Source organism: Triturus cristatus, chromosome 12 (genome assembly GCF_964204655.1).
Source record: "Triturus cristatus chromosome 12, aTriCri1.1, whole genome shotgun sequence".
Classification (NCBI taxonomy): Eukaryota; Metazoa; Chordata; class Amphibia; order Caudata; family Salamandridae; genus Triturus; species Triturus cristatus.
The window spans coordinates 632,963,525-632,990,026 of NC_140595.1; the positions used below are offsets into that span (position 1 = coordinate 632,963,525).

Here is a 26,502-nt window from a genome sequence, read left to right on the forward strand (position 1 = left end):
GTTTGCGGCTACAAAGACATCTGACTGCACAGTATGTCTGAAAGAATATAGACATGGACATTGCAACGTTTTATACTCTGCAATTTATGTAGTCTGTCACCGTTTTCCTTTTTATCACACTTGGACAATACTTTTATATTGCTTGCACGGTTTGTTCTTTTCTGGGGCTGTTCTTTCATTTTTGGCACAGAACACTCGCTTTAATGCCATGATTGATTTATGGGTAATATATATTAATACATGAAATGCCTGCAACTACAGTTTCAGGACTTAATTATTCTTTTGGTTTTTCATGAATTATTTTTGGGGTATATTGAATATTCCGCAAGATTAAACCTATATTTTCCTGTATTTACATTCCCCGCGTGAACATTATTGTTGTTTTACGTTTGGGGCCCAGGTGTAATTGGGGTTTACATGGCTGCTGCTGTAGTTTGTTTCCTCAGGAAGCAGAGGCACAGGCTTCTTGCACAAGGTCTGTGACAATTCGGAACAGATCAGATTAATGGCTATATAAAGAGAAAGCCTTGCTGCCTCCTTAGTGGTCACCTAATTTCCGACGGATGATATTGAAATAGTTTAGGAGATATAAATGGAGACCGTCTTTTATAACAAGCCTGGCAGAGCGAAAAGGTCTTGCCTATGCAAGAGTTATTGGTTTAGCCAATGAGTTTTAGCCATGTTGTACACCAGTGTGGCTGCTGTTCTGCATGGCTAAAAGTTAGCGGCATTGAGGAGAGTGTCGTAGGGCTGAGTGTCATAGAGTGGTGTGGCATGGGGTGGCATAGAGTGTAGCGGCGTAGTTTGGAGGGGCGTAGAGTGTCGTGGAGGGAGTAGAGTGTTGTTGTAGAATGGAAGGGCATGGAGTGGAAGGGCACAGAATGCAATAGAGTGCCATAAAGTGGAATGGCGCAGAGTGTCAGAGTGAAGTACAGTGTCTTTGAGAGGAGTGGCATAGTGTTGTAGAGCATAGTAGAGTGGAGTAGAATGGAGTGGCACAGGGTGGAGTAGCATAGAGTACAGTGAAGTGGCATAAAGGCGAGTGGCATTCAGTCAAGTAGATTGACGTGGGGAGTGGCACAGAGTGCTGTGGAGTATCATGGAGGGAACATAGAGTGTCGTACAGTGGAAGGGCATAGAGTGGAGTCGCGCAGAGTGTCAGAGTTCAATAGAGTGAAGTAGAGTGGAGCGGAGAGGCATAGAGAGGAGTAAAGTGTTACAAAGTGGAGAAGAGTGCTGTGGAGTATCATGGAGGGAATAGAGTGTCGTAGAGTGGAAGGGCATAGAGTGGAGTGGCGTAGAGTGCCAGAATTCAATAGAGTGGAGTAGAGTGGAGTGGGGTGGCATAGAGTAGAGTAAAGTGTCATAGAGTGGAGTGTCACAGAGTATTATGTTGTGTAGTAGAGTGTCATGGTGTAGAGTGGGCAACGTAGAGCTGGGTAGAGTAGGATTGTGCGGCGTGGCCTTGAACGGCGTGTCAGGGTAGATTAGAGTGTCTTAGAGTGGAGTGGCGTGGGGCAGAGTGGCCAGTCGTACAATGGTGTGGTGTAAAGTGAAGGGGCATAGAGTGAAGGGGAGTAAAGGGGAAGGGAGTGGTGTAGAGTGGAGTGGCGTGTCAGAGTGGAGTGGCGTGTTTTAGAGTGTGGTAGAGTGGAGGGGCACTGAGTGGCATACAGTGTTACAGAGTGGAGTAGACTGTCATAGAGTGGAGTGTGTAAAGTGGAGTGGCGTTGTGCGGAGTATGCATGATGTGATAGCGCGCTGCCATTACAGACAACATATCTTCAACTGAAATGACCATTATATTTGGAGATACAGTTTTACTGACAAAACTGTACACTGCACAAATGATAATGGGTGGAAATGGCATCATCTAGTGCATTGATATGTTTTGATCAAATTAAAATATTTGTTTACATCACACTTCAGAATTACAAAAACAATGGACTTCATTTGTGCTTTTCTAATTCTGATATATTCTGAAAAAGCTGCTCAGTTCATTTACTAATCTTAAAATGTATTTGTGTGCTCGAAAAAGGCTTTCCTTTCACAACCCCAGAATGTCAGATAAATCCTCTCCTTTTGAAGTCAGCGAAGGAAAAATAAACACCAAGATTCCTCAGAAGTTAGAGCTGGACACCTGAGCGCGGTCTTTAAATGCACAGCAAATGTGACAACATGAGCACAAAATGTAAAGGCCTGTTTACAGAAATGAGTGCTTGTGGAGGGATACATTAAACAGGCCATGCACCCTGGGAGGGACTAACTCAAATTGTACAGCTTAAAACAATTAAAGCCTGAAAATAGAAACCAAGCAACTGTTACAAAACACAAAGCCAATGGCAAGCAATGGGTGGAATGCATTCCCAGTGGGAAAGCTTTCAGAATATACCCAAGATGGCTTTAGAAACCATACAGCTGCACTGCCTGGAAGGCTTTGACCTAAAAAGCATGGTGTATGGCACAAAAGACCTTTAAGTCCACTATTTTGACCTCCGAATGGGGAACTCGGAACACTTCAATATGAGCAAAAACGACCGTGAGAATCTAGGAGGATCTGGAGAACAACGCGAGTAGGTTCTTTGAGTCAGGGGAAAAAGCATGGAAGCTTCTACACTATCTAAGTCAAAAGGAAGAGAGAATGAGGCACATAGGACGAATAAGAGCAATGCAGATGAGCGGAAATTGGAAAGTCAGGAATTAGCTCAACAATTTGTTGAGTAATAAAGTGCATTATGAGGCCTATGAAGTCTCCTCGACCGAGGCTCTACTGGAGTTTGTTGACAGCCTTACTCTACCCAGTATCAGGACAACCAAGAGAGAGGATCTGGATCAGGCACTAACAGTTAAGATCACACATGTCCTATGTAAACTACAATCAGAGAAGACACCAAGTCCCAATGGGCTGCCAGTGCACATCTTGAAGCACTACAGGGAAGGTTTCATGCACCCCTTAAATGCAGTATTCATAATGTTGAGAGAAATTAGGTGATTACCAACCCACCCCGGGGAAGCAGTTTTATATTCAATCCTGAAGCTGGGACGCCCAAATGAATGTTAAGGTTCCTACAGACAAAAATCTCACACATGTGGAGTTGAAAAACCTGAGGAAAGACTTGTCTTTTTACCTTCTCACAGTAATCCACTCCATTTACCTCAACGTAAGAAGATTTATACCATGGAGGTCCCTGCAGCATAATATAGGGTGCCTATGCAATGTTTTGGTGCAGGCTTAGACGATCAGCAACCCCCTGGGGGTACTATCAATTGATTTTGAAAAGGCTTTAGACAATGTGGATCGGTACGATCGGTTCCTGCTCCTAAAATGGATGAATATTGTCCCCACACTTCCTATTGCAGTTGCACCAACTGCACACAGATCAAACAGCACGAGTCAGACCAGTTCTATCCGACCCTACCAATAGGAAGAGGCACACACGAGGGTTGCCGATTGTCAGCCCTACTATTCATGCTTGCTATCAAGCCTTTATCGGTGTGCTGCACCAAGATGAGGGGACTGAAGGGTGTCAGTGGGTGGCAGAAATGGAGGACAGAGTATCGCTTTTACGTAGGCGACCTAACTATCTATCTATTTGAGCATTCCCAAAAGGTCAGATCAGAGGGCTATACAGATATCAAACACGTTTTGAACATACTCAGGGGCTTAGGATGAATTGGTCCACGTCAATTATATACAACCAATCGGTCTACTCCATAGAACAACCGCGCCTTCAGGCATATCTAGTCCACAATCCATCCATATGGAGTTCAGAGTTTCTTCTTCATTGAAATGTAACTTTTACACCTTTTATTAAAATGTGTGCTCGACTAGACTCAAGGCTTCTAAAAGCATCTTAATACTTCAGCGGACTCTTCTTAACCCAGGCCAGCATCTCAATACCTTACCAATGTTAGCCAGTTACCTAACACTGAATTGGAAATGTTTTTATTTTATTAAGTCCTGATAAATTATTCTTTAATGAAACTTGTGTGCCAGAATCGTATAGCACGGACTGACTTAGGAGTCACCATTCCCTTTAACTACCTCTTAAGGCACTTTCTGCATTAATAAGTTAGCAGGCGGCGCGATAGTGTAGTGGGCTACAATTTCCTGTAACATACCAGAAGAAAATCTTTTTTCTTCAGAAGGTGTTTCATTTACTCTTAAATTCTACCCGATTACCACACTTACAGGTGCACTAATCTATTATCATCCTGGCCAGAGGATGCATTTTTAGCAATGCCTTCTGTTCATTCTTGGCGTCCAATGCCTTAAAGGCAGCTAATGTTTCAACTGTTGACAACCTTAACTTTCACCTGGATGATACTGCCAACTTTTCTTTTAATATAATCTATGTCTGTGCTAGTGCTAGGCTTTCGGCGGAGCAGCACATATTCCTGACCCTAATTATGTCAATCACAAACTTTTCCAGATGTACAAGTCTCGTCCTCTGATCTGGTCACATCACACAGTTTTTCCAATTTAAATATTAGTTTTCCCTTGCCCACTCGTGGTCTTCATACCATTGGGTATAATCCCCCAGATGGATCTTAATACAGCACTCAATGATACCCTAGCTACTAACAAAGACATCAATATACTGTCTTCTGACTTTAATGTTTCGATTAAATCTGCTTGGGATTCCATAGCCCCTATGCACACAGTTCCATTTAAAAAAAAAAACAGGGTCCTTCAGCCCGCTGGGTCTCGGACAGCCTCAGAGCAGCCAAAGACACGAGGTACATATCTTGAAAGTAAGTGGAGAAAATCATATGACAGGGAAGTTAAATCTCAGAGCAGATGTGTTATTAGGAATTATACACAATTTATCAAAATAGCAGGAGCTACTTATTATGCATACAACATTGAAAATTCAATACAAATCCAGCTTGACATTTTTTCACCATAGGGAAAAAGCTTGGTAACCGTGTAGTTTGCAATAGCATTACTTCTCCAAAGCTGTCTTTTTGTGTGAATATTTGGCCACAATTTTTTTAAGAGAAAAAATTGGAGAAAATCTATTGTGGCTTTCCCCTGTTTTTCCATAACTGACTTTTCATTGCTTTCAGCTGAGAAGCTTGCCCCTCCATCTGGGACTTTCCGGATGGAGTTTAACCCCCTAACTCATAGTTAGCTCATCAAGGTGATCCAAACTACTAAATCTTGTTCCCCCATTGATTCAAGCTCCCTCTCCCACATTATGCAGTGGCACGTTAACCAAAACCGGCCCTACTCCCACCAAAATGTGCAGTCTATCACTGGAAGCTGCTCTGGTTCCTATGGCCTGGAAGAAGGCTAGGATTACATCACTCTTAAAAACAAGCATTTGCAATGCAATAGGTCTCGCATTTACGCGAGTTTAAGCTATTGGCATTGTAAATGACGATGCCTTTTATTTATGTTTGAAAAACGAAAACACAAATAAAAGGCTTTGTTATTTGCAATGTGAATAGCTCAAACTCGCGTAAATGCGAGACCTGTTGCATTGTAAATGCTTGTTGTTCTTTTCACTGTAGCAGTGACCTGGTTTGTTTTTAAAAAAATAAGACCTTTGGCCTCACGCTGTTTGTTCATTTGCATCTCACTGATGCTGGGAACAAAGAGATTGCAATCTTTACTGCCGATCTTTACTGCCGTGCGGCCCGCGAAAGTGAAAGCAAACGAGTGCTTTCAGGCCTCCAAATGGTGCGCGCGCCCGGCCGGCGCACATGCACTGTATTTGGAGGCCTGAAAGCACTCGTTTGCACTTCCAGATCCCCCATTTACAAAATCTCTCGCGAGAGCAGCGCTAAAGCGCTGTCTCAGGCGAGACCTAAAAATCCCACTGTGGACCTCACTCAAATAACCAACTACAGACCTAATTAGTTACTGCTATCACCTTCCATAATTATAGAGGACGCAGTCACTCACAATGGTCTGCTTACCTCGAGGAAAACATTTTTCCTGGATCCTTCACAATCTGGTGTCAGGCCATTACATAGCACCCAATCAGCTCTCTAGGCCTATTCGATCGCTCTACAGCTCTCGGCGCGGTGTTTCAATCGGTGCTTATACCTCATTTAGATTCCCTTGGCATTTGCAAACAGGGCCCAGCTTGCCCATTCCATTATGTGTAAAAGAATCCAGAAAGCTACTTATCCCCCTTTTCAGTCTTCACCATTTACATTACACTGTAGAGTAGCTCAGGACTTGAGACCGACTCTGTTAAATATTAAAACATCTCTTTTCTCTTCTTTTGTCATAACTTTTGTAATCAATATTATTTCCCATGCAGATGACAAGCAGATGTTCTTGTCCATCTTGGAGAACTTTGCCACAACTCAACTACATTTATGACAGTGCATGTCTGCTGCTGCCAACTGGATGAGCCACAACTATCTGAAACTTATTAGAGACAAGATACTGGTACTCTTGCTTGGTAAACAATTTTTGGTCTGATCACCATCTTGGTGACCTGTGGAATTGCGCTCTGACTCAAATAGGTTCTGCAAAAAACACATAGGTGTCATCTTTAAAAAAAAAAAAGCTTTATTGTTCTCCTCAAATTAGCTGCATGGCTGTTACCTGCTTTCATATACTACGTATGCTCCGTAAGATCTTTCCACTACTTCCAGTATCTTCTCGCAGAACCATGGCGATGGTCCTGTTTTCAGTGCGTCTTGATTATGGGAATAAACTTTACTTAGGTGACTTATAATGTCTTTTTCAGTGTCTTCAGGTAGTGCAGCACTCCACTTCCCGGCTCATTCTCAACAATCCTTAGCGTACTTCCATCACGGCGCACGTAGAATGCTTGACACGGTGTGCAAACGTGCCATTATGTTTGACAGACAAATGTCTGAATAATATAGGAGCTGTTAATATAGAAGGTGTCTACATTAGGAAGGAATTTACACTAAATCTTCCTCACTGTCTTCTCCACTCAGCCTCCTTACAATACATTTCTGTCCTGATGATCAGACTGTGTAGACAATGAAGGCAGAACATTTTCGTATTTGTCTCCCAAATTATAGCACATTCTTCCATTGCACATGTGTGATACAGTCAATCACAGCCGCTTTAGAAAAAACTGAAAGCCTGACTTTTCCAACTTGCATAATTGTCAGTTTCGGTTAAGAGACTTGCAGCACCAGGATACCCTTTGGGTAGCATTAGCACTACATATACAAATATTGTTTCATTCATTCATTCTCAGTCACACTTGAAATGAAGGTGGATGACTGGATGAACCAATCAGCCTGAATGGTCGCAACAGGAGGATTTAAATACCTATGGGTACATATCGCGATAGAAGAAACAAGGATACTGGAAGGAAAAGTTGCGCGCATGATGTTTAGACTTGAAAGAGGCCTTCTCCATTGGGCCCCCTAGCATGGTCTTTGAGGGGGAAGGGTAGCACTTATTAAAATGGAGGCATTACCTACAATGAAATACATGCAGCAAAAATAAATTCGAATAACATACCCCATGCATTTTACAAGGCACTGTCAACAACATGTGCCTTCATATGGAAAGAAGAGGTGTCCAGATTTTCTTTTGCTAAGTGCTGTAAATCCACCTTTGAAGGATGTCTAGATATGGCAGATTTATGATCACAACACAGAGCTGAACATTCGTTAATAATTAATAACCAGACAGCATAGAGTAGTGAATTATGGGTGACCAAGTCACTCTTCAATTCTTTTACAGAGAAGGCCTCCCTACAGACATCTGCACGGCAACCAAAGTGGTCTGGCAGGTTTGAAGTTGTGTATACCCAACTGAATTGGAAAATAAAAATTCCATAGACGTGGGCGGGCCATTAAAAGCTCGAGACAGAAGCCTAGCTCAGTTCGAAGTCCTCTTGAAATATCGAACCCAACATGAGCCAAACTTTCACATAAGGCGATGCAGCCAAGAGGCTACAGCTACTGACCATGCAACATGGGGAATCAGATTTGAATCCCACATAGGCTCATCATTCTGTGAATCCCAAGAAATCTACCTCTGCAAAAAAGAAAAATAGTGTAACATAGTCTGTATCTGTTGTGAAGCGCTAGTATGTACTTGGGCAAGGTTTGAGCCATGAAAAACTGCTAAAATTAAAATATAGATTCTGCCTTTCAGCGACACTGAAATTTCATCCTTCAAGACCTACGGAGAAAACATTAATCTTTGATGTCAGAAAACGAAGCCCATCTAGTAGCAGAATTGTAGTGTGAAACTGGAAAATTTGGGATCAAAATCTGCTTGATCAAATTGTGTGAAATTAACAAAGAATTAATTTTATTGATCCTCCAATTTGTCCATTATCATATATGAGAGCATCTACAAATACTTGAGCTCAGGATGTGCACTGTACAAAAAACCCTTGTGTTCGATTTAATAGTCTATAATGTTGCTCCATCTATAAAAAAGAATCTCGGCCACATAGAGGGCACACATCACAACTGGCTTGCCACTTAGTTCACTAACACGATTGTACAAACTCCAACTTTTAAAAATGCCTCACAATGTAGTGATATAATCTGACATACTACAGTGACCTGCTTCCGTGTCTTAAAGATATACACTTTTTTGAATATTGAAGACACATTATCATATTCTAACATTATACTGGTTGCATGATTTGCATGTCAAAAATGTTCAAGGATCAGCTTGTGCACTGGCTCTTAGAACCAGAGCCCATTCTTGGATGGCGCTCCTTGTTAATCTGTTGACACACACCTCTATGAACAAGGGAAACACCCCTTTGGATGGGCACATAATTTCCCCAAGTGATGGCTCAAAGGGTGGGACAAACTAAGGGGCCGGTCGGTGATACAGAACCACATGAAATCATACGGTGGCCTTAAAAGAGTTTGAGTTACATCAAAATCAATTTCCCCACTGTCTACACTTAAGACACGCACTGATTCCATAGTTGGCTAGACACGATACCAACGTAAAGCCCTTTGAAGGCTGGGTTCGCAGTCAGGACTGGCAGACCAAAAGATCTCCAAAGTTTATAAGTAGTACTTACTTTGAGGCGGCGTTTTCCGGTGCTGTTCACCGCCACTCATCTGTCAACACCAGCACTTATGACAGTCTGCCACATGGTGACGCTGTTTGTCTAATTCAGAGGTGAGCACAACCACAGTTGTTTATTCATTCAACATACAAATAAATGACTAATCCTTGACCATTCTTGAGCCATTCTTTTAGCTTTGGGGGCCTGAAATAGTCCAAAATGTTCACAATTGTAGGAGTGTGATGGCTAGTCGAGGTGCTGGTCCTGTCACTGGCAGCGCGGGCAGGGTCAATGAGTGGTGCGAGCTGAAGGGCCTTCTGGGGTAGGCCTCGTACTTATTAATTGTTGGTTTTTTTGTTTACAAATTAAGCACTATTCATAAACATTAGGTTATCAGCAGTCCTGAAACGTTTCCTGCACTCGGAGGGCTGGCGGGCAATGGCTTCCCGACAGATGGCAATCTCTATAGATCCCTTTAATTACCTACATCATGTCCGACAAACCTGAGTGTGACTGTGGAGATAAACAGAGACTCCTCACCCAGCACCCCTTGTGTCTTAGGAGTCACGTGACTGGGGAGACTTCTGTCCCACACATGCCACAACTGCGACAAATAGCACTTACAGACAGGCTACATGGATGTGTAAAGAGTTCGAGGAGTAACTAGGTATTTGTATTTAGAAATCCTCACTCAATCACCAAATCGGGCATCACGCAGAACAGCAACATCTTGAAGCAACTAAGAATATATCTTATAAGACCATAATAAAAAAAACTCTAGATACACTGGCGGCTAACCATCGGAGAGCCAGAACATGTCAGGAATTATAAGTCTACCTGCAGAGAAGGGTGTAAAGAAACTTGCCTTCTCGGTGCACTGCCTCTTAAACAGCAAGGGTGCCATCTAGCGGCACAAATTTGTACAGCCACTTGCGATTCAGAATGATCATCAACACCACTGCCTGAGCAAGTAGTAATCTAGGGAAAAAAGCTTCGCTCAAGTGTTTGTCCACAGTGTCAGAAAATGACAGTATCGGTCACACATGCACGCCTCAAGAGCCTGCATTATTATTTAAAATCAGACATTTATATGTATATGGGTTTCGGTACAACTTCGAATATGTTGCCGACTGGCAGTTTCATAGGACGAGCACGAAAGGACCTACATATCAATTTTACGATCATCAATACAAATATTGTCCTATCATCATTTAAGTAGAATACATGTTATATAATGACAATAATTGCATTTTTTAAGCGCTTTACTACTTTTAAGAATCTCACTCAAAACCCCCTCCATCACCCCAAACAGGACCCACGTTCTTTTAATCAAAAACCCAAGCTCCAGTGCTTAATTTGAGCAGGTGGTTGCAGATGGGACCCAATGCCACTATGTTTTGGGACCAGAAATTATATTTTATTACCATGCTTTAATCCAGAAGAAAAGAAAGTCGGAAAACGTAAAAAAAAGAAGAAGGGCGAGGAAGATAAATAGTGAGAAAGTGAGAACACTGGGATGAGAACTAACCTGCAAGAGTGAAATAAAGAGGCAGGGAGTGCGGGGAGGTGGAAAAAAGAGGGATGGTTTATGATTTCACGTCGGTGGAAAACTCCCCGTTATTTAAAACTATCTAAAGTTCAGTACTTAAAACACAATTTTCATAGCATTCCTGTTTAGCAAACATCTCTATTCCGTGCCTGGTTTCGTTTTCCTAAAAGTTTAGTTTCCCTAAAAGTAGATGCTGCACATAAGGACTGAACGTCAGGGTAGTTAATCCGTACATTTGAGACACGACCAGTTAGTGATGTGTCCAACATCAACTGGGGCTTGGTAAATAACTTTTTCAAATGTAATCAAAGACAAAACGTTCGGGGTTATGGATAATGTAGGCCACTTGAGGGCACATCGGAATGGATCCTTCTGTAGTAAACACACACTACTATATCAGAGTTAGTAATCAGACAATTTGTGATGTGTTCCAAGCACTGTACATGGCAATACATTTTTCATTAGAATCAGTTTCAACAACTATGATAAATTAAGTATTTACGGTATTCAGGTTTAGGAATAAGAGTAAAAGCTGTAAACATTTGTTAAAAGGGACATGCATGGGTCAAATTAAGATGCCCAATGCTTTGGGGTGGATGCTTAAAATACTCCTGACGGAGAAACAGTTCCCCACTGATGTTTAGGCACCACCAATGACATTCACCTTCAATTTCCAGTCGGTATTCGTTCACGTGGCACACATAAGTGAATGGATAACTAAATGTGTTGTAAAGAGATCCCTTAAAAGAGAGACAACTTCATTCTTGTTGGTGGACCTGAAATTGCAGAAAACGGTCTCCGAACGAAGCCACTTTTAAGTGACTCGGCTCCTACACAAGAATTTTGTGCCGAACTAGCACCATTTTTCATTTTACAAATCCACAAGATGTGTTAAGTACTGAAAGACGTAAGTTGTGATTCAGCGTAGCATCTCCACACCTTCTGTGGCTGTGCCCTGTTAGTCATTATTTACCAGCACATCCACAGAAGTAGTAGTTACATTTGCAAAGGAGTTCTGCCTGGTGGTCATCGCTCAGTAATTTACGGCCACCATCACTCCGCAGCTTACAGAAATGTTGAATCTTTCCTGTCAACCGGTCTGAATCCACATAGTAGAAAGCTGAAAGTTTCACCCGCTCCAACACCCCATTTAAAAAAGGTAATAACACACACACACACACACACACACATATATATATATATATATACACACATACATTTTAGAAAAGGCATTACTTGACAGTGCCATGCAATACAACTACTGCCCTGCCATCTCACTATCTTTGGTGGATAAAGTGCTGATAAAAAGAGTTCATTACTCCGCCCTGTTTTATCCGTCATTGTTTTGTGCTGCTCACTGTGCGAAAAGCTGGCTGTGTCTTACTGCTGCATATGGGTTCATTTAAAATCAATAAAAATTATTATAAAAAAAAATAGCTGCAAAATAAGTTTCAGACTAGCTGGAGCAGTACCAGTTGCTAGATTCCCGGGCTTCTGGCGGGCGAAGGGACAGAGTCGGAGCAGGTAGTGTCACTTGAAGAGTTGAGGAACATCCTGGATGAGGGTGAAGGGGTGGGTAGGAGCTGAAGGAACCTCTCTACCTCGCTTGGCACAGGGGATCATGCTATAATCGAAACAAGTCTAAGAGAAATAAGAATCCCAGGAGCAGTGGCTACAAGGCTTTCCTTGTTTCAGAAGGGTCACTTTCAATCCCTGAACTTCCCTCGTTGTCGGCATACAGTCCTGCAGTACAGTCTGGGGTCCCACAGGGCTTCTCACTGTCCCCTATGTTGCAAAACATGTACATCAAGCCATTAGCTCAATTAATTAGATCTTATGATAGCTTAGAACCGATGTACGTGGACAACATATTGATTAGCGTTTGATTCAGAATGTCCTGGCCTATACAAGTCTGGGGACTGTCTAGCCATAATTCAGTGGTGGACGAGCAGTAATTTCCTGAAACTGCATGGGAACAAAACCCAGCTGCTGTTTAGCGGTAATCGCAGGTATCACTGGCAAGACACAATCTGGAGTATGCCACCAAGCCCCTCACCCCTACTGCTAGCGAGCTTGAAGCCCCTAGAAATGACTTTTGACAAGGCTCTTTCTTTCAAGGCGCTGGTAAGGGCGGCGATCTTCTGGATGTTTACATATTTCATATCCGTTATGTACAGCCCTCACTTTAATTTCCAAATCACTCTATCCTAGATTATTTTGTTTTCGTCATGTCGCAAAATGACAGTGTGAACGCCTCTACGTTGACCTACCTGAGCGAGATCTGACCATAAATGCAGATGTTTGACGACACTGCATTTAGCAAAGGAGGAGGACTTAAGAACTTTGATTATTTGACCAAATTCATAAAGAGCTATATTGGCTGCCAATAAAACACAGAATCAATGTAAGAAACGGGATTAATTGAGGTCGGTGACTACCCACCTCAAGGAATAATCACAACCGTTGTCAGGGTGAACCCTCACAGTCACTAAATGAGCCTGAGCTCAGCCCACTGGTAGTTGTGGCACAGAGCGGACAGGCTTAACTTACAGCAATGTGTAAAGTATTTATGCAGTATCAAAGCCGTAATATAGCCAAAATGCAAAACAACCATGAATCCCTAAACAAATGTAAAAGATAGAGCACAATTTAATAAACAAAATGACACCAACATGACAAAAATCTAAAAAGGGGAGCCGGAGTCATGGAGATTTAACTTTTTAAGTAGGAATAGTGTCAAATACCAGGACAGCAAGGATTGTCAATAGTCGCAATCCACGAGACCTAGGCATGATTTGAGGCGGTCTACGATGCCGCACTGGTCTGATGCACCAACCAGAATCATCCTTGTCAAAGATATTACCTTCTAATTCACTCCCAATCAACCACAAGAGTACACTTATAAGGCCCCATCGACCTCAGGGGTGGCACTTAAGAGACTCACGGGATGTCAGGCAGAGGCCAACAGCACGGTCCAGGTCCAGTTGCCACTTGCCAGCTTGTTACTTGCAGGAAAAGGCTTCTTAAAGCTGGTTGTCTCCTTGTACCCACACAGGTCCGTCCTCTTCATTTTTTTATAGGTACAAGAGGGATAAGGTCCAGCCCTTCAGGGAACTCCTCTCATGATTTAGACAGCAAGTCAAGTCTTCTTCTGATCTTCCGCAGGTCCAGAAAGTGTTCTGAAGGGGGTACCTGGAGGTGCCACATTTATGCTCGGCACTATCTAGGTGGTTGGGGGTGACTCCTGGACACTCCCTAGCCAATGTGGTAAACGTTCCCAGGGCCAACCCCACACATTTTTTCACTAGTTCCGGTTTGCCTAATGGCAAACAGGCCCAAACAGCAATGTGTCAGAGCAAATCTAAAATGGCAAAAGTCTTCGGTCACACTCAACTTGGCTCTAAGCAGCTGCGGTCCATGAAGGGTAACAGTGGTGGGGCCACGTGGGGGGGATTTCGAGGGACGCCGCAGAGAGAAAATTAATTATTTATTTCATTACCCCTCGACATCGTCCCTTGAAATCCCCTCCCCCACGCAGCCCCACCGCTGTTACCTGCATGGACCGCGGCTGGCTCTAAGAGCTGAGGTGTGTGTGGAGATTGTACTATGAGATTCCTAGTGTCCTCCCACATCTAACACTAACATTGCGTGTGAGGCTGGTACTGTACCCAAGGAAACAGAGACAGACCTCCGGTAGGATAAAAGCAGGGTCCTTTACCAACCAGTCAGGGGGTCCACAATGCTCTAAATGTTACATGCCGCTCAAAAGACCTGTCAAGCAGGATTTGACACTGCAATGTTATAAAGGACGCTCATAGCAACCACCTTGGATATTCTGTTGAGTGCAGAGAAGCCTATTATATGTTCCTGGGAGGAACTTCACATTTGTTTCAAACCTATTCAAGGCTGAGCAAAGGCTAAGAGCCTACTAATATTTAAAAGAACATTTTCATCTGTCACAAAAGGCTATTTTGATAGGGAGCATGGCAGGTTTTACACTGTCACAGTCAGGCTACCAAACGGTAGGCCTGAAGCCATGTTTGCATTGTCACTGTAGTGAATGGCACAATAGGTGGTGCAGTCCACTAGTGGCATTTAAGTTCCAGGCAGTGGGTACACTTTATACACCATATACTAGGAACGTCTAGGCACAGACACTTTATTACTGGTCAACAAGGGTAAAGTGCACAAAGTAAAAAAAATATAGAATCCAGAAAAAGGTGAAAAATCTGCGGAGCAGCCACTGAAAAGGCAGATTTCCTAAAGTCAAATTAAAATCTTAAATCTGATACATAAAGTTTGCTATGGCATCAATTACTGAGACCTCATGGAAAGAGTATCAAAAGAGACTTCGGTAAAGCTTCTTCGTTTCAACTCCTGCATCCCTTATCATGCTCAGCATGTCAGGCTCGCATGCACAGGGGACTTCTCTCGCAAGCATTTGGGAAACTAAGACGTTAACTGGCTCGCCTGTTTATTATGTAATCTTCAGGGACGTCTAGTTCTTAAAAAAAAACGGATGCAAACTTTTTGTGTTCGTTTTTGCAGCAGCTGTTTTCTATCTGTGCAAGGATGCTCTTCAGAGGGCGCGCTATAATAAAATAAATAGAACAAACAGAGGTTTGTACGGCAGAGTCTGCTTTTTTTCAAATGAATACTTAAACTGCACATAGAAAGAAAAGAGTTTGTATATTTTCCTAAATATATTCTATGTAATTGCTATTATGAATTTGCCACATTATCTGCTTCATCTGCAGATTTAAAATAAACCCATTCTAACCCAAATGGATCAAAACATAGCACGAAGAGTGCACATGAAATACAACACAACTCCTGTGACTGCAGAATTTGGCTGCTCAACTTTCTCTTGCTGACTACTGAAGCAAGGTATTAAAAACAAGGACCATTCATAAAAACTACCTGACATTCCCGAGTGTGCTTTTGTATTTTGTCTTCAGCAGGAACCACAATGTCGAATTACATTTTTACTAAAGGTGAAAAAGATTTATTTGTTTTAAAACAAAAATGACCTAATATCTTTTACCACGGTCTCATTGCTAAAACCGAAAAATGGTAGCAGAATCTCGGTGTTTAAATATTGATATAGGCAAATTCATACCCATGATAAGTACTTCAGATATTGCACTGGTGACTGAACATATATTATCTAGTCCTTTTGCCTGCAGGCGTCAGAACCTGTAAACAAAGAACACAGGGTTTTTGAAGTCAGATTCAAACTGGGGAATAAAGATTATAACTAAAGATTTTCTGGCAGGAAGTTCCAGTGCTGGATTGCAAGACTGCAGAGCCCCTTGCCATCCATGCTAGTGAAGAGAGAAGGGTTAGGACATATAAGCCTCTTGTTACTTGACTTTAAGGTCCTTGTTCCAGCAGGAAATAATGTCTATTTTATTTCGGGTTAGGCCAAATTAAATAAACATTTAAACACCTGCCGTTTCAGTGACTTTGTGAACTCTAGATGGTCCGTTAAGTAATAGAAATTTACAGCAATCTCATTCCATCAACATCCCTCGGGATGATTTTAAAACTGTGGCTCAATCCAGGCTGTTCTCCTAGATGGACAATGGAATCTCACTTGGGATCAGCATCCCTGAAGTTGTCTTGGCTCCTATGAGGAAAACACTCAAGGCAACCTCAAGAGTAGTGACCAAAACCAGATGGGCCGAGCCCATTACAGACGTCTAGCCTCCCTCAACTAGCGACGCTTGGAGGAGACATGTTAAACTGCCCTGCAACTACACAGAGCCCGCCATTCCAACACCGCACTTTACTTAGCTGGAAAACGTATCGCAGAAAGATGCGACTCCCTACGCAGTTCTGACAATCTTCTTCTTGAAACTCCTTCCTTCGAAAAAGCAAGCAGGTTGAAACTATATTTCTCTGGAACCCCTACCAAAGTATGGAACTTCATCCCCCCACCCCAACTTCAGAACTAATCTTTCAAATAGCAATTGCATATCCTTCTATCTCAATGTCATTTCCTAACATAACTACCATAAACCTCAGCAGCTGATGGACTTCCAGAGGAATCCCGAAGACGACGTAAAGAAAAACATGTCCATGACCAGTGCTAACGTAAGTTTTCATTTCCAGATCACTGCTCATACATTTTTATAGATTGTTCACATGTCCAAGTTACATCTGCACACAACGATCCTATGTAATGCGCTCTGCTATGCCCCAGGGTCTGGTTCACGCAGTAGAAATATCTACAACAGTATACATTTTATAAATAAATACATCCATACAGAACAAATAAATAAAAAAAATGCAACTTGGACGAAAACACATTGCCACCTATCTGCAACTTATTTCACTGTGGGACTGTTAATTGGAGCAAACTTTCAGAATGCAGGGGTCAAATATAATGGTAAACTTGTAGAGTGCTTTATGGACCAAGTATAATGACCTATTTATTTATTTTGAAGGTTTTATATAGCGCGGACAAGACCCTTGCGGGTATCAGAGCGCTTTACAAGCAGATATAGTAAACAAAACCCGTATTACGAGAAATAATTCTGCACCGTGTATATCATACAATAGTATTACATCTTATAAAAATAGTTTGTGTGAATTTGGATAAGAGAATAGATTTCACTTCTTTTTTTAACGATACAATAGAGGGATTCAGTCTGGTTTAAAGAGGTAGTGCATTCCAAATCCTGGGGGCAATTCCCGAGAAGGCCTGGTTGTATGTTTTCTTCTTGGGAAATCTTTGTGGTTTCAGTAGAAGGTTACTGGCACTCCTGGAGGACCTGTTGCCACAAAACAGACATAGCTATGGATAGCATATTGCACTCTGCATATCTCTCTCTCTCTCTCTCTCTCTATCTATATGCTTGATCCACTTAACTGGGAGCCAATGCAAAGCAATGAGAGCTGGTCTATTATGGTCCATTTCCTCACCCACAAAAGCAGCTGGGTTTCTGCATTTCTAATCAACGCCAGCTTCTGATGTTAAGATCTCGGTACTACCCAGTGGATTGCATTACAATGGGGAAGCAGAGAGGAGATATAGCCATTAACTTTCAAAACTCTATGTGAGGAAGGAAATCTGACCCGAGATTTCATAGACCCGTTTTTCTTCGGTTGATTAATAAACTGTGGGTCCTGGATAACAAGTAATCAAGGGAGAATGGATCGCTTGTCCTGTTTTTACCAGGATCTAGGGTTCTCGCCGTCTAAAAAAACCCTCATTCACGTATTACTCGTAATAGCGGTATATCTTGGTTGTCCGCTTTTATTTTCTACGTGAAAAGCATCACCATTGGGTCTTATCTGTGCTTTTCTCCACCAGGAGGGAGACCAACGGGTTATTCGCAGTAGTGATCAGGGATGGTGATCAGGAATAGTGAGGGTGAAAGTGAAGTGAACTTAAAATTGCCTCCTTGCCACTGGTTCAAATTTATTTGGTGAGGGGTGGGGCAAGATTAAAATGAGATAACGCTCAGTGGTTTCTCAGTTAGTCAGAAGACCCACAGAGAAGGCCTCAGTCTTTGGTGGTTAAGCTTAAGCACGTTGTTATGTCACTAGATCTCAAAGCCAGTGAGGCAGTGGTACGGCCACTAAAATTGATTAGGCACACCATCAAGGGAGACGAGAACTGGAGAACCCTGCACATAGGATAATGTCCACCTTGAATTAACAGTAACAGAGTTATAATGCAGAAGTAAAAAGTCAAGGGTGACAAAGGAAAGCAGCAAGCAACCCCACACGTTGACGTCATAGTAGCACAGCTACAGAGCTAGCACATATAAAAGGTCAAATCCATTCCAAGAGGCCTCGAACCACACCTTGAGCCTCATATAATCTATACAACAGCAACGGGTGGTACATTGTATGAAATGATGCCAAAAAGCATATGATTTTTACTGACCCTTTGAAAGTTTTGTTTCTTTGTTGATCTCACATCATGTTTACAAGTGTTCCTTGAGCCCTGATTCGAAAAAGGAAACCCGTTGTGTATGTTGTAGACACATTTCTTTACTCCGAAGCAGAGGTCAGTTTTTGTCCCTGCACTTCCAAGCAAGAAGAAATAACTGTTGCTGAGTAACATTGGAATTGTATTTTCTAGACTATATAGTTTATCTTTCCTTAACAAAAAAAGGGAGGACTGGATCCACGCTTCAGGAGACCCACAACGTAAATAAGTTCCGTTCAGTTTTATTTTATTTGGGTGAATATCATTCAAAAAGGTCTACAAATAGAGCATAGATCTGGCCTCCTCGATCTATGTTGTACAAGCCGTTTCTAAAGCACTGGGGTCCAGTTTGTTTCTATAAGTGTATGCTGAAACTCCTTATGCTATTCCACAAGGCATACAATTGAGCCATCAATGCAACCTTGTCCCGCATCATCAGATACTTCAATCAGACCTCCATATATTTCCCAACCCTTCAAAGATGATGAACACATCTGAGCAGACTTACTGGATCAAGCACAAATAAGGATTTTGTGAGGGCAGAAAAACAACAAACGGAAAATGCACCACAAAGTTATATTTTACATCTGCCTGCTCCTCGTGTTGGGTTATGAAAAATGTAAAGACAAGTAATTTGCATACTGTTAATCAGATTTTTGTCTCAATAACAGTGCCCAATATTTTCAAACTTTATTTGCACACAGAAGGTACCTAATATTCTAACAGGCCAAGGCAGGGTTGCCAAAGTAGGTCCAGGAAGGACAGATTCATGCCACATTTTAAAGATCTCCAGATAAGAAACTTTTACCTAAACCTAAATTAAATGAATTTACATAGTCAGTTGATAGCTTGAAAATCTAGCACAGATCCAACCCTTCTGGTCATGTGTTGGACAATCCTCTCTGTCAAAGAATGCCCTGCTGAGATCACATTACCACCTCTCAAGCCACACGTCCAGTTTACACGTCAATCTCTGGTCCAAACCTGTGTTTCTTTGAGCAACTGCAGAAGATCTAACAAGGTATGGCTGAGGAAAAATACAAGCTGTCTGGATTTACGGTAATCTTTGTTGGACAGGATATGCCTCTGAAAATCAACATTAAGGCCAAGCAACTCGTCGTCTGTCTGGAATACTTTTCACCTGACACATTTCCACATCTTGCAACAATTAAGTAGAGGCTGCACCGCCACATAAATAGAGGCAAGTTAAGCAAGAATTAGTGCCAGTGGATTGCTATTTATACACAAACACCCAAGTCAGAGTGAAAGAGCTCAGAGAAAGTCTGTGAAAAGAACAAGGATGGCCATCCCGAGATTCTAAAACTAACATTAATTTTGTACACGAGGTCTAGCTCTATATTCCGTAATGTTGCTCCTACGCAAAATCATAACAAGATCCTTACACATCCAGACGCACAGAGATGCAACTTTCCAGGATGAACCCTGTTCGCAAGCCAAGTAAATACAACACGGGGTTCATCCAGAGAGCACGACTACGTAGGAAGTGGTTGATGGGTCACAGTGGATTCTCCCACGGAGAAAATGCCAAGTGTCCAGGAGCCAAAACAGGATTTCAACAGCTTTGACAGGCACATGCAAGAAACCAATATCTTGCTAAAATGGAAAACTTTTGTAACAAATGCATGTTACGTAATACTTAATAATAGGAAATAATAGCCAACATTGAAAACTGAATTCATATAAGTGCCAAATGGGACTAAAAGGCTTAGGCGAGAGTCAATTAAACAGATCATAAACACACCATAACTCCTGAGAAGAACACATAAGATGGCTCTAGATCATAACAGCAGGTCACAATGAGTGCTAGTCTTTTTAGTGTATGAACGAGGGCACACTGACGCAACACGTAATGCTGGTCTTCTGAGGTGGTGAGCAAGCTGGACATTACAAGAGGGAGACAGCCACTCAGAAAACTTCCCAATTACTGGTAATTACTAAGATCAAAATCCCACACACTCTCCCTCCACTCAGTATGTTGCATACTCGTAGCTCTTCACCCTGCCCCGAGCCTATAAATTGTTCTCAAACACACGACTTAAACCATCAAGTACATTCCTTCCACATCAACAGCTTCTTCTGCAAACAAGTCCCCTTACCGACCAATTGACGGACTGGTACATCTGTTTGTAAACTAATGGAAGCCCCCATAGCACAAAAAGGCAGAATCTCAAAAACATAAAAGCAAACTTCGATATTAAGAAGGGCCCCTTTTCTTATGAAAGGTTTCAAATGAACAGTACAGTACATTTACATTAACTTCCAGAGTGGAAAATATCACGAGAGTGGGGGGAATCACTTTATGTAGGCCCTCTAAATAGTCTCTGATAAGTAATGTAGTGAACAAAGTTTTGCAAGGATGTTTTCATATAGTCATGAATGATGGTAAATGAAGACTAGTAGAGGAGTATTGAAGGGCAAATTTCACTTGATGGGGAGGGGAGGGGAGGGTAAACCTACATGGTCTTGGCAACAGAGAAGGTCCATTCCTTCTTGGACAAAAGCACACAGGGAGCCTTATGGAGAAAAAAAAAAGATATGATATTTACTTTTCATGTTATATCCTTTCAAAGTTCATATGCAGTTCAAAGGCAAACATAGGCGTCCACACTGGTGTATGCAAGATCCAAGCTAACAAACTCAACAATGGCAGATTGCTGGGGATGGGAATATGCTCTTTCGAGCTTGGAAAAATTATCCTGTGCATAAAAGCATGTGATCCGAAAGGTGTTTAAGGTTCAGGTACCACAATTACTGATCAGGTTAGTTAAGAACTATCTTGCAGGTTAGTAACCTGATCGTCATAACCACTTTGGGGATAAGCAGAAAGAGGGACAGACGGAGAGTGCGCCCGCTGGGGTCGGGCTCCTTAGTAAGCAACACACTGCAGGATTGGCCTTCTTTTGGAATAGGTTGAAGACTTGTCTCTCCTTGCTTCGGTCGTTAAGATTAGTTGCCTCTTCTCTCTGAACCATCATGGTTTTGATGGAACATCCTAGGCAAGAAGGCTTTCGGAGCACGGCACACTGCTCCAAATGTTATTATTTTTAAGGGCACCTTTGGACTGTTTTTAGATGTGTACCTCAACTCTGATACAATGAATCAGAAATCATAGTCACTACCAGTTTTTGCTCTCAAAAAGAGATTATTACATCATTGCCACCAGGGCTAGATTTCGTCCATTTATCATAAAGACATGTTTACTCTCCAGGTTCCCCTGGAGATATTAGTAATAGAATCACTCATGAATATACTGCATGGATAATAAGCAAGATATGTCATTCCACAGTGCCCAGTCCGTATTAAACTGTTCATGTTTCATGATGAGGAAAATGAGAGTGCTCTGCAAACGAGATGATAATCTCATATGCGAAAAAATACAGTTCTTGACTCTGTGCTCAAGATCAATATAATGAGTGAAACTCGTTTCCTTGTCACAGTTACTGACTCTTCCCATTACAATGAGAGGCCTAGAATATTGAGCAACTGAGACATTTCTGGGAGGACTTCCTAGGTTCTTTTAAAGAGGCTCAACCTATTCAGTCAATTGACCATGAGGGGATAAAAGCAAATGTATTGTGTTCTGACCTGAGCAGTGCATAATTTGAGCTAGTGGTTGCAGGTTGGGCCCAACGGCACTCATTTTTGGGGACCCTCACTTATTTTCCCTCAATTGACTTTTGAATCCAGATAAAGAGAGAGAAAAACACAAATGGGGTTAAGAATGATGAAGAGAAAGACTTAACATGATTGACAAAGGTGGTGGATTACAGAGGGAGAAGGTGGAATCAAGAATACACAGCCTTGATTTACAGCACCCCTGACTCTTGATAGTGCAAACCATGGATTTCTGATCAAAACTTTGGGCTTCCTCACGTATTCTTCCACAAATTAAGCACTGATCCCCAGATGTGTTGTTGAGATGGTTGCATTTTTTGATGAAAAGGTTGGATTGGTTAGCATGAAACCCCAGCACACCCTGTACATACACCAGTCTAACTGGGACATGAAAGAAGGTGTCAGATGTACATGCAAGCACAAATGAACATCTTTTGGATAGCTAGAACCAAGGTAGATCGATTAATACCCTTGTCAAATAATAGCATGTAAAATGCTACTTTGGGGGTCTCCAGGAGGACCTGTTAAGAGAGGGTGTTACCACAGCCAAATGAGATTAGAACTATGGCGTGTACCACTTGTTTAGGTTTTGCAGACAATTGAAGATATAGTTTTATTATTTAATTAATGTTGTGCACTTTTGATGATGTTTTAATATGATCCACCAGATGGGAGTTCCCTGGAGTGTTAAGGGCACAAAGAGTTTGCCTTTTTCTTCTGCACATGTGTACTTCCAAAATGAATGAGGGACACAAGCCAGTTTTTTTATTAAGGAATGATCTGGAGAAGGCGAAATTAAAAGTAGCTAGGATCTGGAGGGGTCGTAGTTTATTGGCAATTATATATTTTTTCCATAACCCTTGCAAGTCCTTGTGTTGTGACATCCATGACTTCACCAGTTCTAAACCTTGTGAAAGAAATGACAGGTCTTCATAAGAAATGCCCTAGGCACAGAATAAGTGTCCTCAGCTTGTAGGTGGTAATCACTGCCACAATGATTTAGCAGATCTTAGGTAATGATCTAGAGGAGGCCCCAACCATTCCCAACTGCCAGTTATTGAGACTCCTAGCCAGAAGTAAAATCTTTGCTTTGATGCTCAAGTGTTTTCTCGATTTTCATACGACTTCTTGCTACAGAGTGTTCTCAGGTGGAACAAGCATTCGTTTATAGTACTGAAAGGTCTTTAATTGCAAACTTGAACATTGATGCACTAACTTTGTCCTTCCTTTACAGGGCTCTCAGCTCAGAGTCCTTTTTACCTATCCCACCGCATTTTCCTCAAGCTTGCTCCATGGAAAAAAAACATTCTATCTCATTGGTAGGCCTTGAAATCTCAGGATATGAGGTTGAGAACTTACTTATTTTTATGCAAAGTACTGTTTGCGTCTTATCTGTCAGGTCAGGGTCTAACTGTGTGTTAACGCTTGCAGGATCTACACACTGGAATTCCCTTCTTAATACCCTTCACCTTGTCGCTGTCTGCCACTGTTCTTGTTCAATGCTGCAACAAGGTGAGGGTGGCATCGGCTACCATCGTGCTCCTGCGTAAGTAGCCCTAAGTAGCCCAGTTTACTGACGAGGTCATATAAAATAAAGGCTACTTGGAAGGAGCTCACTCACCGTGTGAAACTTTTACCGATATTTAAGTACAACCACTGTTAGATTTCACCAGCTGATCCTGCTTATGAGTGTCCTTCATGCCCTCATCTTATTCTAAAGATTAAATAGCTGCAAGATTCAATAGCTGCAAACTGACCGTGGTGCCCCCTTGAGAAGCATTGTGCCACTGGCCCTCTCCCAGACCAAAAATCTACCTCTGTCATGCTTCTGAGGGTAGAAATATTACCTTGGGAAGTGCATACCAGCCACAATAAAAGTGAAACTCGAGGTGGCCTTGGAAAACAATAAGTAAACACACCGAAATTACAATTAAAGCGTCGTTAAATAAGAGTGCAGAGAGAAGGCGAGAGTGTTACCTTGCCCTTCCAGTCCTCACCTTCCCCAACTCTCTGGTTTCACTCAAGCTCACCTCCTCTTTTACCCTTGGGAACATACTCTTCCAATTCACCCATGCTTATACTCTCAAATTACTCCCAGTCACCTCTCTGCCACAAAACTTGACTATAGGAAAAGCCCTTTCCATTAACAATTTGGAGGGGCCACCCAGTGTAGGGGGGAAAAACGGGTCTCTTTTTCTAGTTCTGCATCACTACCAATAGGTCTTCCAGAATGTTTCCTATCTTTCATGATGTCTGCTTGGGCTTTGAGACGTACTGTAACATCATTCACTGAATGACGTTTGTTCTTCCCATCACCATTGATCACCCCTTGCCCATGTAGTCTACAATTCTGCTTTAACTATCCTCTTAACTGTTTGATAAGTAGACATCACCATTGACACTTGTAATGAGGAACTCCAGCACCCTCCAGCACTTCCTCCTTTACCTCCCTTACCTCGACTACTACTAATTTAATCTAAACAACCCAAGTCCTTCAGAATGTATTCTTGTTATCTTTCAGTTATACATTTTCTTGAATCATCATGTTGAATGCATGGCTGTTGTATTAAAAGCTCCTCAAATTGTACGGTCCACCTTCTCCTGCACCTATTTCGATAACAACCCGTTTGGTTTGCACCACCAGACAATGACATATCCCATCCTCCGTATTCATGTCCACCTACACACTGCATTCATGGTCATGTTAATACCTTGCTGATGGGTGATCCATCTTGAGCTAGGCTCAGGCATCTGGTTCATGATGTAGAAAATCTCATAACTAAATAAATACCATAACACTGGTACCTACATAAATGTTTCTGGTTAGGTCTCATACGGTATGCCCCTAGCCTCTCAGTATCTTCCTCATCAGATTTGTAACTTAACTCTGATTTGAGTGAATGTCATCTCAACATGTGCACCAACCTAGAGGCTGAAGGTGTAACTGACAATCTATGACAGGATCAACCATTTAATCACAAAAGTATGAAAGAAAAGCAATCCAGCAATGTAACTGCACATCAACGATCCTCACCAGAAGAAATTAAGCAGAAAGAGGACAAAATAGTAGTGATAGCAAAACACTGGGCTATTTAGGGAACTGATAAACTGTTCATTAATACATTAGTAGACACCATGAACTAATGCAGCAAATTGCTTCAGCACTGTACCTTAATAGAGGGGTCCTCACAATCGATTTCTATTCTCTGCCGTTTTGGCTCTGATTCCACATCTTCCTCTGACACTATGTGATTCTCCAAAATCACTGAGGGAAAAATAAGAATATTTTTTGAGGATATGTATCTTGGAATATATGTAATTCTTTTTGCAATCGTCATTAGCTAGCATTCCAATCATGGGCAAAACATTGTATAGAAAGCTAGAGATGTAAGTTGAGTGATAAACGTAGAGAGTGTATACACGTACAAGCTGACCCAGTAAAAGTTACTGTGCATGCGGCTGAAGAAAGATGATTATTCTCCGTTTCGTTTGTTTGCTTCTATATAGGTTTTTAATCATGCTACAGTTATAAAACACAAACAAAACTGGGACATTACAAATTGAAAAAGAGGGGGAGGTGGGAAGGCTGTGTGGAAACATACATGAGAATAGCCAGTAACCTAATAATACCAGCAAATATGAAATAATTGCTTACCTGTAAGTGTCCAGCTTTGATATCTTTCATCGACAATACTTTCTAGAGTAGTCCTGACCATGATGCTGGGAACCTCAGAAGTGATAGTTCTCCATTAACTATTAAACCAGGGGCACAGAGCTAATGATAAGCATATGTTTATTGAATGCCCACTATTAGAAGAGTACTGGTCAGAGGTTGGGAGGATAATCAACGAAATTCTCAAGACAAACATCGAAGTTAACCTCTTATTAGTAATGCTCGGGGTAATAGATCCGCTATGTAAGGACATTATTGGGGACAAACAAGCTCTGTTATTTTATTTAGTCCTTCTTGCTAGGCGGGAAATCTGCAAGAAATGGACTGAATCCTCCCCACCACAAGGGATACACTGGTTGCGAGCAGTAAGAAGAACGGCGAAAACAGATATTGATTTGGAGTCCAATACAAGATCATATTCTAAAATCTGGCTGGCTTTCCAGATCTGGGATGGAGACATAATTGAGTAACCCCTACTGTCCAATGATTACACCTGTGTGGTCTGTGCAGCCAGGACGCTGGAAGGGCACGAGCGCAGGAGTTATTGAAGTATTGCAATAGCCTGGAGAGGTGTAGACTGGCAAACAGGCTACTAATTTGCATACAAAGGTGGTATGAGGACAAAAAAATTTAAAAAATACAATAAAAAAACCAGGGGCACAGTTGCTAATACCTTGCATTCATTCAGCTTTATGTCCCCTTTCTGGACTGT

General features: G+C 41.9%; 1 protein-coding gene across 4 annotated transcripts in view; it reads right to left on the reverse strand.

Annotated features, from left to right (window-relative positions):
* Positions 1–26,502, reverse strand: part of BANP (BTG3 associated nuclear protein) — a 973,724-nt gene that overhangs the window by 850,738 nt on the left and 96,484 nt on the right. For all 4 annotated transcript variants that reach the window (XM_085637629.1, XM_085637628.1, XM_085637630.1 and 1 more), the window contains one exon: positions 25,288–25,382. In XM_085637629.1, the coding sequence (XP_085493755.1) occupies positions 25,288–25,382 (95 nt within the window). The remainder of the gene's footprint in view (positions 1–25,287; positions 25,383–26,502) is intronic.